We start from the raw sequence: 12,703 nt of genomic DNA, 5'->3' as shown, positions 1-12,703 counted from the left end.
CCCAAAAAGCTGATGGAGTTTATAAATCCACAGGGGTCCCTCATTTCCTAAAACTCAGGGGCCTTGAATGCCCACGAGCCCAGGGAAAATCTTCCCTTTGTTGCCCCCACTCCGACTCCCATGCAAAGGACAAACAGTCCAAATATACAAACCCCAATTCCAATGAAATTGGGATATTGTGTCAAATGTAAATAAAAACAGAATACAATGATTTTCAAATCCTTCTCATCCTATATTTAGTTGAATGCACTACAAAGCAGGGCTCTTGACTAACTTTTGCACTGGTCACACTGGTGCACCCAACCTTTTTTATTGGGTGCACCAACATAAAAGTTAGGTGCACCCAAATTTCCTTTGTTTTTTTTTGTTTTTCAATTTCTTTTTTTTTCTTTTTTTAACCTGTCTTGTTCAGCTGCATGGCCTTGCAGAATGGTGGCTCTGTATGCCTTTTGTGCTGGAGCAATTTCACTCTGCTTCTTTTAAAATTTTTCAATTATTCTGATGTTTATTGAAACTGTAGCCAGTCGGCTGCCTTGGTTGCCAGTCAGGAAACCTGGTAACCATAGTAATAGAGTGGGTGGTGGGTTTTCACATTTGTCTTGGTTGGACTCCTGGGGCCGGGTGGGGGCCCCGCTTCCTCTCTCCTCTCTTGGCGTCCTCGCCTGTCCTTGCGCACGACAAGGGTTGGGTGTCGTTTGGGTTTGGGCATTTCCGGTTCCTTGTTTCGGTTCCGGGAAGTTCTTTGTTCCGGTTCTTTTGGGGGGCTGGGTCGGGGAAGTTTGGGTGGTTTGGATAGGAGGTGTCCAGGTTGTGGCCGCCCACGGTTTGGACTGGGGTGGCCATTTGGCTCGGGGTTCTTTGTGGCCAGTATCAGTGTCGGACCTGTGGGCTGGGCGGCGGTGTGTGTTGGGGTGGCCCAGTTGACTTGGTATTCATTGATTGGTGTTTCGGCTGGGGGTTTGATGTAGCGTTGTTGAGGTGGTTGTTTGGGACTGTTTCATCACGTCGGGTGGTTTGTGTGTGCGGATTTTGGCTTGGCTTCCTGTTTTAAGCTTGTGGCCTTTTGTTTTGGGGCGTGCGTGCCGGGGATCGGCATTTTGGCACGGAGGGGTGGGGGAGGGGGGCTTTGCACGGTGCCGGTGATTTATTTTATTTTTTTTCATGGATAGAGCCGGGTGCTGTGGAGTGCTGGTGCCTTTCCTGATTTTCACCGGTGGGGCGCGGGGTTGGTGTTTGTGGTGCTGTGGGATGGCGTTTGTGTAGGTTTGTCCCGGTTCACTGTGGTTTGGGGTTGCTGCGGTGGGATTTTAGCTCGGTGTTGACCAGCTGTTGGCATGGACGTGTTTTGGGGTTTCGCTCGCCCGGTTGACTGGGAGCTGGCTTCGCTGGGGCTCTGTGCGGTGTGGGGTTGGGCTCGGGGTGCGTCGGATGCTGCGCGTCATGGGGGCTTCCTTTACGCAGTATGGTCTTGTTCCGGGTGTTGTGCTGGGGCGAACAGTCATTGATTTTGGCGGGGTTGTACGCCGCCGCTGCCGTTGGGCGCGTCTTCGTCCGCGTTCTTCTTCGTTGGTTTTCACCTCTTCTTCATTGGTTTTCGCCGCTTCTTCTTCGGGGTAGGCGGATTGTGGACCTCGGGGCTGGGGGCCGGGTCTTTGGGTTTGGGCGGTTATGGTGGAGCCGGGGCATTGGTCCGGTTTTAGGTCGATTGTTGATTCTCGATGCCCAACCCTCCTCACGACGGGCGCTTAACTTGGGCTCGCTTTGGCAGGCTATGACTGTTTTTGGTTTTTTTGGGCCGTGTTGGTGGCTGGGGCCCCCATGCTCTCCGGGGGTGACTGGGACGGTGGCAGTGGTAGGGCTCGGATGGGGGGCGTCGGTCCGGTGCCCGTACCCCTCCCCTTGGGACTGGTCGGGGCGCTTCGGTCGGGCTCAGGACCTCCCTGGGTCTACCTTATAATGGATTTTTACAATGCATGATTTTGCTTCTACCTATATGATCAAAACATGAAGTATTATCTGTATTTTGTTTTTTTCAAAGAATTATCCTGAAGTGAAGCACTTTAGTTGAACACGTAATACTTTCTTTTTATTTACTTGCTCTTATTTTGAAAGTTCACAGCCCTACTTTTATTTAGTAAATGAGGAAACACACAGTTGTGCTCATATGTTTTATTACGCAAGCAGAATTTGTAAGATGGGTACAATTCTTTAAAGAAAACACGAAGGGCCAGGCGAAGCACATTTAATTTTATTTTAATGGAATTCAAATTGAACGGTCACGCATTTAACACAAGCATTATCATTAAACAAGACATAACAATAAAGAAATTAATGATGGTTGTTGTTCAGTCATCAGTCATATTTTAAAAAATATATATTTCACAAATTCTGCCAGGGTATGTGAACTTATGAGCACAACTGTACATTTATGCAGTCATACGTACCCCTGTCATATTGGAACAAAAGTGTAGGCTCCACCTTTTTCATAACCACTAGGTGCCGGTGGCATATTAGAATGAAAGTCTACACATTTCTCATAACCTCTAGCGGGCTGTGGCATTTTGTAATGAAAGTGCACAGCTTTTTCATAACCTCTAGATGGCAGCATACATTTACAACCCCAATTCCAATGAAGTTGGGACATTGTGTTAAACAAATAAAAACAAAATACAATGATTTCCAAATCATGTTCAACTTAAATTTAATTAAATACACTACAAATACCAGATATTTAATGTTCAAACTTATAAACGTTATTCTTTTTAGCAAATAATCCTTAACTTAGAATTTTATGGCTGCAACACATTCCAAAAAAGCTTGGACAGGGTCATGTTATTACCACTGTGTTACAGCACCTTTTCTTTTAACAACATTCAATAAACGTTTGGGAACTGAGGACACTAATTGTTGAAGCTTTGTAGGTGGAATTCTTTCCCATTCTTGCTTGATGTACAGCTTCAGCTGTTCAACAGTCCGGGGTCTCCGTTGTCGTATTTTACACAAAATGTGTGGCACATAATGTGCCACACATTTTCAATGGGAGACAGGTCTGGACTGCAGGCAGGCCAGTCTAGTACCCGCACTCTTTTACTACGAAGCCACGCTGTTGTAACACGTGCAGAATGTGGTATGGCATTGTCTTGCTGAAATAAGCAGGGGCGTCCATGAAAAAGACGTTGCTTGGATGGCAGCATATGTTTCTCCAAAACCTGTATGTACCTTTTAGCATTAATGGTGCCTGCACAGATGTGTAAGTTACCCATGCCATTGGCACTAACACAGCCCCATTCCATCACAGATGCTGGCTTTTGAACTTTGCGTCCATAACAGTCTGGATGGTTCTTTTCCTCTTTGGCTCGGAGGACACGATGTCCACAATTTCCAAAAACAACTTGAAATATGGACTCGTCAGACCACAGAAGACTTTTCCACTTTGCATCAGTCCATCTTAGATGAGCTCGGGCCAAGAGAAGCCAGCGGCGTTTCTGGGTGTTGTTGATAAATGGCTTTTGCTTTGCATAGTAGAGTTTCAAGTTGCACTTACGGATGTAGCGCCAAACTGTATTTACTGACATTGGTTTTCTGAAGTGTTCCTGAGCCCATGTGGTGATATCCTTTACAGATTGATGTTGGTTTTTGATGAAGTGCCGCCTGAGGGATCGAAGGTCACGGGCATTCAATGTTGGTTTTCAGCCTTGCCGCTTACATCCAGTGATTTCTCCAGATTCTCTCAACCTTTTGATGATATTACGAACTGTAGATGATGAAATCCCTAAATTCCTTGCAATTGTACGTTGGGGAACATTGTCCTTAAACTGTTCGACTGTTATCTCACGCACTTTTTCATAAAGAGGTGAACCTCGCCACATCTTTGCTTGTGAATGACTGAGTAATTCAGGGAAGCTCCTTTTATACCCAATCATGGCACCCACCTGTTCCCAATTAGCCTGTTTACCTGTGGGATGTTCCAAACAGGTGTTTGATGAGCATTCCTGAACTTTCTCAGTCTTTTTTGCCACATGTCCCAGCATTTTTGGAACGTGTTGCAGCCATAAAATTCAAAGTTAATGATTATTTGCTAAAAAAAATAAAGTTTATCAGTTTGAACATTAAATATCTTGTCTTTGTAGTGTATTCAATTAAATATAGGTTGAACATGATTTGCAAATCATTGTATTCTGTTTGTATTTATGTTTAACACAACATCCCAACTTCATTGGAATTATAGGTCGAACATCCATCCATCCATTTTCTGAGCCGCAAATCCACACAAGGGTCGCGGGAGTGCTGGAGCCTATCCCAGCTATTTTCGGGCAGGAGGCGGGGTAAACCCTGAACTGGATGCCAGCCAATCGCAGGGCACATATAAACAAACAACCATTCGCACTCACATTCACACCTGCAGGCAATTTAGAGAAGTCAATTAACCTATCATGAATGTTTTTGGGATGTGGGAGGAAAACGGAGTGTCCGGAGAAAACCCACGCAGGCACGGGGAGAACATGCAAACTCCACACAGGTGGGGCCGCCATTTGAACCCCAGTCCTCAGAACTGTGAGGCAGATGCTTTAACCAGTCGTCCACCGTGCCGCCTATAGGTCGAACATGATTTGCAAATCATTGTATCGTGTTTTTATTTATGTTTAACAACGTCCCAACTTCATTGGAATTGGGGTTGTATAAAATGGGAAAGTTTTTTTCAGTTTCCCCTATACATATGTATAATGCGCACTATTGACTTTTGACATTTTTGGGGGGGAAAAAAATGGATATTATACACAAGAAATTACGGTAAGTCAATTGAGCAGTTTACACGTGTAATCACCATCTGCTACATTTCCCATAATACATCGTTGCCTTACAAATTACCGCCAAGTGACCGGATTTTACCACTGGGTGGTAGTGTACCCGCATCAGTCTAAAGCAGCGGTTTTAGAAGTGACTTGAGAAACGTTCCCATGATCCCAAAATGTCGAGGAAGCGAAAAGTCGATTCAGATAGAAGCATTTTTGGAAAGATTGGAAAACCAATATATATTTTTCTGCTGATGTGTTCACGGGTTTCTGCATTTCATGCAAACTAATTTTTATAGTATTCCCGATTAACACATTTCTCATTAGCAGGTCGTATTCCCTTTGCACCTAACACCAGGCCGATTTGTATTTCTAAAATGCTAACTCTGCCACCAATCTTCTGAGTAGTGCAAAATTGTCAAGCGTAACAAAAAACCTTTGAAAAAAGTTAATGTCATAATTTGGGTTTGGAGATATTCTTCTTTATTTACTTAAATAGTTTGATGGTTGATGGATGAGCAATGCGGGTTTCTTAGGATTCATGCTATAATACCAGGGCAATAAGTTATAATAAATACAGTTATTTAACAATATATTGAGGAGTATAGTTACATTTAATTTACATTACGTTTTGTTGCATATACTGTCTTCTAACTGGCCCTTCGACGGCATCGATAATGTCAATATGGCCTTTGGTGAAAATGAGTTTGACACCCCTGGTGTAGATATTTGAGCACAAGTAACGTTACACAGAGCACAATGAAATCGTGTTCTTACGCTATTTGTTTTGGGGGTTGGGGGGGGCACCCGGTAAGGACATGCAATAACTAACCAAGAGAACAAGATGAGAGAAGAAAGAAAAGGGCAGGACAGGATGTGAGAAATGAGCAAGGCAGTGCTACTGACGACTGGTGCAGTGGGATTCTTTTAGTGTCTTAACACCTGTAACAACCTGTGAGTTGATATGATAGTATAACCTTTGTTGTTATCAGTGCTCCAAACACAAGCAATGAAAGAGTGTGTCAGCATCTCCTGGATAACGAAGGCTATTGATGAAACTTGAATCAAATGTTGCACCTCGGGGACATCATCGTATATCGTTGTTTCTACAGCCGCCATGTTGCACAAGACTGTTCAGTAGCTGACTGATTTCTTGATCCAGGTCTGGGAGGAAATGCCTCGGGAGACCATCTGTCATCAGGAACATGCCAAGGCAATGTAAACAGTGCATACAAGCACATGGAGCCCCGAGACACTACTGAGTTGTCTTGAGAAAATTGACATACGTTAGATCACCCTTTGATCTAATTGTTCAACTTTGATTTTGAATCCATTCCTCAATGGGTTAAATGGTTTGGGTTTCCATTAATCATTCTTATTATTATATTATTTTGTTCTCAACCAGTATTGCTACATAATTAATAAAGCTTTTCAACTACAATATTTAATACCTCGAGATCTGGGATGATTTTGAACTCAATTGAAGATCCCCTTTGAGCATTTTAAATTCAGGATGAATCTGAGTGAACCATCAGAGGATATGTTAAACAGGAGAAAAAAGACAAACCTTTTGCACAAAAAGTGATATATTAAATGAGGCAAACTAGACGTGCTTTGTCCGTCTCCTTAGCTACAAACTAGCAATTAATAAACTCCCAATTGTGTAGCCAAGCCATAGAGTTACTGCAGAGGTTGGAAATCACAAGTAATTAACTACTACTATCTACTAGGGTTGGCATCGAGAATCGTGAACCGATTGGAACCGGTACCAGTTCTCCCGGAATCGTTCAAATAAAAAAATGTCGGTTCTCAGTTTTGATGTCTAGTCCGCCGGCCCTGAAGAAGTAGTGGCGAAAACCAACGAAGAAGCGGCAAAAACCAACGAAGAAGAACATGCACGAAGATGTGCTTGTGGCCAATGGCGGTGGCGGCGAACAAAAGTCTGTCTTAACTCCGTTAAAATTAATGACCAGTCGCCTCAGTTGCAACACTTGGAATAAGATTATATTGTGCAAAGGAGACTTTCACGATGTGTCGCGTCTGACGCACTCCTTTTAGTCTTCAAACCAAAGTAAGGGCCAATGACAGAAAAAAAAGCTTAACATTAAGCTAAAACTTCAGCGCAGCAACTTTACATTACAATCAATTGGAACAAAATTCACATAAATGTTGTCACACAGTATCACAAACACTAACCTTGTAATCATTTGGTTCCATCCATTTTAAAAATAATAAATTACCGGTGCCATGTGAAGTTAACTTTTCATGCCAAAATGCAGAATGCTGAGTTCCCTTCAAAATAAAAGGCGACAAACTTAAAACAGGAAGTCAAGTTAAAATTTGCTCTTATAAATTATTTGATGTGATAAAACAGTCCCAAATAACTATTTTAACAATGCTATATTAATTTTTAGCTGAAACATTAATTAATTAATATTAAGTCAATTGGGTTAGTTCCACACACATTGCCTTTTCCTTCATAGGTTTGATATTGATACTGGTTATAAAGAACCCCAAGTCAAATGTTCATTTTAGTCTATCCTGGGGGCTGCTAAGAAAATAAGTGTTCATAATTTGGACACCCTTTATTTAAACCATGCAACTTTTTTGACCCAGCCCCCTAAAAGAATCGGAATCGAGAATCGTTTGGAACCTGAATTGAAATAAGGAACCAGAATCGCTCTAATTCAAACTCTGCCCAAACCCTAACATCTACTAAAGCTAAGAGCAAAGAAAGCGAGCAATGCAGAAAGGAGGACCAAGAGAGAGAGAGAGAGCAAGATCCAGCAAAAAAAATAGTAAAATAAACTAGACTACAGTATCCTAAAAAGAAGTGTTTGAACAGTGTTCTCTGGCAGATGATGTTGTAACTAAAGGTCATTCACTTAATATTGCCATCTATTTGATGTCTGTAAAAGGCCAACTTAGACACAGAAGTGACATGACAGGCAAAGACATTAATAGGCTGAGATTGGTGATTTAATTGGTGATGAATTTGTTGAACCATACAATTTGAATGTCAATATAAGGGTTGTAGAGATTTGAAACAAAACAAAATTTGAGTCAAATAAAGGTAAACTCAAGAGAATAGCTTAACACTGTAAATTTCCCAATATAATTGTTTAGCTCTGTCAAAAACGATTAGCAGGATTTCGGAATGGTAACGAGAAATACAATGACAATCATCAAGTCGGAAATTCAACTTGTGATATAGTAATAGCATCAAGTCAGAAAGGCGTACACATCTTTGTCCACCTCTAGTAGCTTTAAGCAGCAAGTGTATAACACCAAGTCAGTGGGCTCTACTCTTGACACCTACTGTACTTATACAAAATGTAGCTAATGAAAGGTATTGGCACTGCATGGTCCGGCAATGCAGCCTGCATATTTTCATATGTACAGGCCAAACAGTAAGCATATCATATGCATTTGACCCCGTGTGAAGGTCGAATTAGACTGCAAGTTTTGAAAATACAGTACATAATTATAAAAACTGATGTCTACATTCATGTCTACACTTGCCCATTTTAATAACTGTATAAATGTCTGAGTGTGTGCAGGCGCAGTGAAGAATCTCTGACTACCTGCAGAGGTCAGTCAAGGAGGAATCTATCATGTTCCATCATAATCAGTTGCTGTGCTGTTCCTTCAGGGCAGATGAGCTCCTGACCCACAGCGAACACAGTACGGATGAGAACCCCATGACGGTGAAATGTGATGTTAACCTGCTTGACTGATTTTGACCCTATCACAGGTTTTGCAGACAACATGCAGGTCAAGAATTTACAAATGTGTGGATATTGACTGCATGGTTTTCTTCTGGAAGATGTGTGTATTTAGACATCAAAATATGAAATGAGTAAACAAAGAATATATTATAATCTACCAAGACAATACCATGTGCAGTATAATTATGCAGAGTTAGAATGAGTAAGAAATGTGTTTTTATGGCAGTCTGATTAACAGTGGTTCATGTTTGTTTGTTTTTTATGTGCAAAGTCCTGCTTACAATTGTAGGTATGTCAAGCTACTACTGTGTTCTAAATTAAAGGTACATAAACAGGTGAGTTTTTGTTTTTGGGGGGGAAGTTGTGCATATATTGTTTCCTCTAATCTATTTTAAATCACTGATGTAAATAACTTTGATCATTAGTTTCCAAGATGAACTTTATTTAAGGGAGATGATTGAAAGACGTTGTTACACGTTATTAAGTCAGTTGTAGTTTTTATGCATCCTGCTGATGAGAAGAACAGAATAGCCCAATGCCTTGCGAAAGGGATGAAAACCTTGGACCTTATTTACATATAGTATATTATGAGAAATATCGTCTTAAATGCCAGGCAGAAAAGACAACTAGAATAGCTTGAAAAAGGGCATTCTGGGAATTTCCAACCTAAAATATCTTGCAAACCCAATAAAAGGATTTGCTGGAAGGGGACCTTTAAGTCAGAAAAGGCATGCAGCGGCGCCCCTTTCTGGCTGCACAGATTCTCCCGTAGGCATAGACCAGTGACTGGTTTCGTGGTATACCACGGTTTTAACAAGTCACGGATTCAAAACTGCTAAACCTTTCCATCAGTGGTATGAACCACCAACTCTGGTAGCACTGTCCGATACTGTGATAAAAGCATCTACCGTATTGTGATAAAAGCATCTACCGTACAATATACTCTAATCCTCTATCGTTTATATCATAATGTTTATGTGTGGTGTATTGGGTTAGCTCTATTGCTACACTAATGTAGCGTGTGAGACGATAAAACAACAGCCGCCTTTCTATTACGTCATCCTTGTTCCTCACTCCAGGCATGATTAATTGATTTACACTCAATCCAACTGTTCCACGTTTGCAACACAGTTAACACAGGGATGACATGCTAAAGAGACGACTGTTATGTTATACTGTTCACTTGTGAGCCCAGTTCAATAAACGGAGTCTGTGCAATATGCATGCGTTCCAAGATATGAGTTTCAGAGTTTTTGTGTAACAAGAGTGACTTTTGACGCCCTACACCTCTGACTTTCCTCTAACACTGTATGAATAAATGAAGGTTAATGAAGCTGCAGGACTGCCACTACTGTGCGATATCACATTTACAGTACATAATATTTACAGCACTGCTGGAGGAGCATGAATGTAAACAACATTGTACATTACACCACATTTCAATAGTGTACATTCCTTGAAAAACTGCTTGTCATACCAGATATTTTTAATGGTATTTTTCCGCTGTATATTTGTTTTATTGTATTTTTATTTCTTATTCACGTAATTGCATTTTCTACTTAAAATATTTCATTTCAAAATAAATGGAGAAATTATAAGTAAAAAAGGCCATAAAATGAATGTAATTTTTAGGAAAGATACTCCATTGGGATATACATCGTTATCGGGATCTAAAGTTACCAATACAGTCATTATAAAAGTGTGTCAATATCAGACACGAGTAGCTTCTGGCATTCAGAAAATTCTTCATCTAAATCTGAAAAAGCAGGTAAGGTGTATTTTAATTTACCATACTAAGCTACTGGGAATTTATCTTTTTTGCGTTTTCTTCTCTTTTTTTTGGGCAGCACAGTGGTGACTGGTTAGCACACTTGCCTCACAGTTCTGAGGTCCCCGATTCAAATCCGGCCACCTGTGTGGAGTTTGGTTGTTCTCCCCGTGCCTGCGGTATCCTCCCAAAAACAGGCACGGTAGGTTAATCAATGACTCTAAATGTTCCATAGGTGTGAATGGTTGTTTGTTTATATGTGTCCTGTGATTGGCTGGTAACCAGTTCAGCGTGTACCCTCTCGCCCAAAGTCAACTGGGGTAGGCACCAGCACACCTTGGACCCTAATTAGGATAAGCGGTTCTGAGGATGGATGGATGGGGTTTTTTTTTGCTCTCGCAACACATGTTGTCAGTTCAGTCCTGATTAACCTGTCACAATGTATGTTGCAGCAAAGCTGTGTCCAGATTTTTATTTTTTGTTTTCATTATGCCAAGTAATCAAAATCGGTGTTGTATATAATTGACAGTTAAAACCCATTTTTACTTTTGCGCTTAAGTACATGTCATTGTGTGTACTTCATTACTTTGCGTTAAATCAGTCCTACTTTTACCAGCGTATTTTTGGGGGGAATCTGTGCTTACTGAGGGTAACAACTTTAGCCACCTCTGCTGATTGGAAAAAAAAACCCATCACCAATCTAGTGGACGAGCAAGTACCAAGTGTCCCGTTATGAACCGTGGTGAGGCCGCCCACGTAAGCTCCGCAGGGGCCCGGCTGCCACGGGCCGCCTGGGGAACAGTTTGTCATTGGGCTCGCCGCTCAACCAGCTCCCTTCGTCGAGTTCATTCGCACAGAGGAAGGATGGAAAGAGCGGAGGGTGGCTTTAGCAACATGCTTCTCTCGAGTCACTCGTAACTGAAGGGGGTCCACCTACAATATTCGACACTTCGCAACATTCACGCCAAAAACCAACAGGGAAATGAAAGTTCTTCACCAAAGCAAACTAGCTAGTCGACGGCGAGATACACCAGGTCGCCCCCTCCTCTTCACACCCCGCGCATCTGACGCCATTAAGTTTGCGTGTTCATTTCCAAAACTTACCAACTGTGCCTGAGCCGAGCAGAATGTACCAGATCCACATCATACGCGCTCCTTTCCCCGCAGTCCTGATCTTTCCTGGCTCCACCGCGGGGCCAAAAACGGGTGGGGGGGTGAAAAACTTCCTCGGCGACGCCTGTTGGACTTCAGATTTGGAACTACTTTATCACCGGCCGAGTTAAATAGACCATTTTTGGCATTCCTTGGAAAAGTTCGCGTTGAGTGTGGGCAATGGCGTTCGGTCTTGGGAGAGGGGTAGGGGGGAGGGGAGGCAGAACGTGGACGGGTCTTCGGGGTAGAGGGTGGCAGGCTGAAGTCGCTCCGGTGTTGTTGTTGAGAGGCGGGGGCGGAGACAGAAAGCCGGTTGCAGAGGTCGGCCCTCCGGGATAGCGGTTCCCAAACTGCGGTTCGGCTGGGGACCGCCAGCGACCCTTCCCAGAAACTGCCCTTCTGTCACAATGCAAACGGATACATGGTAAATTAAATCTCATGCATCTGATTAACGGCACTTTTTCCCAATTTTATTTCACATATATTTTTTTACCATTTCTAATGCTTTCCATTCAGTGGCCACAACATTAGTGCACCTGAGCAATCTGATGATAAAACATTACAAATATTTTCAAAAACAGATGATTCCCAAAAATAATAATCCAGTCTCATGATACTCACTGAGGTAGAATTTAATTAACCTTGTGTTCATTACTGTGGTTTGAGCCACAATAATGAACACAAGGTTAATTAAGTTGATTGTTTGTGTTTGTAAGGTTAAATTAATTATTCAATTTGTTGTTATTTAAATGTGATTGTTTGTGTTCGTAAGGTTAATTAATGATTCAATTTCTTGTTATTTTAATTATATATATATATTTTTTTATTATTAAACTTGTCCTGCCAAATGCATCCCTTAATTTATTACTGACAATATGCTCATGTACTGATACAAATAATACATTTATAATACCAAATATATTGTTTTATAGGTAGTGAGGTAATGTCAATACAACCAAGAGATATAATAATAATAATACTAATATAAATAACATAAAGGTAACGTCAAGTGAACCAAATATGTAAGCAAAATGGCTTGGGGAACATTCAAGGAATGAAGTATATAACCAACACGTTTAGAGAATGTAACAAAAACTTGGTGCTGCAAACAAGGAGTAACCAAAACCTAACCAAATGTAACACTCAGGGAACGCTACTGGAACAATAAGCTAACGTTATCCAAATATTCTGGGGACCAAAATTGTTAGTAGGGGCTAGTCCAAGGTTATCAAACACATTTTCATGGCGGGCCGAGTTCTAGT

The 12,703-nt window shown here is 41.6% G+C and overlaps 1 protein-coding gene across 1 annotated transcript in view; it reads right to left on the bottom strand.

Annotated features, from left to right (window-relative positions):
* ldlrad3 (low density lipoprotein receptor class A domain containing 3) overlaps nucleotides 1-11,803 on the bottom strand; it is a 101,733-nt gene extending 89,930 nt beyond the window's left edge. The window contains exon 1 of the mRNA XM_061773581.1: nucleotides 11,394-11,803. Coding sequence (XP_061629565.1) covers nucleotides 11,394-11,436 — 43 coding nt within the window. The 5' untranslated portion in view covers nucleotides 11,437-11,803. The remainder of the gene's footprint in view (nucleotides 1-11,393) is intronic.
* Nucleotides 11,804-12,703: the final 900 nt, after the last annotated feature.

This window comes from Phyllopteryx taeniolatus, chromosome 5, assembly GCF_024500385.1.
Source record: "Phyllopteryx taeniolatus isolate TA_2022b chromosome 5, UOR_Ptae_1.2, whole genome shotgun sequence".
In the NCBI taxonomy this organism is placed as follows: Eukaryota; Metazoa; Chordata; class Actinopteri; order Syngnathiformes; family Syngnathidae; genus Phyllopteryx; species Phyllopteryx taeniolatus.
Note: the sequence above shows the minus strand (reverse complement) of the source record. Positions and strands in the feature narration are given on the sequence as shown.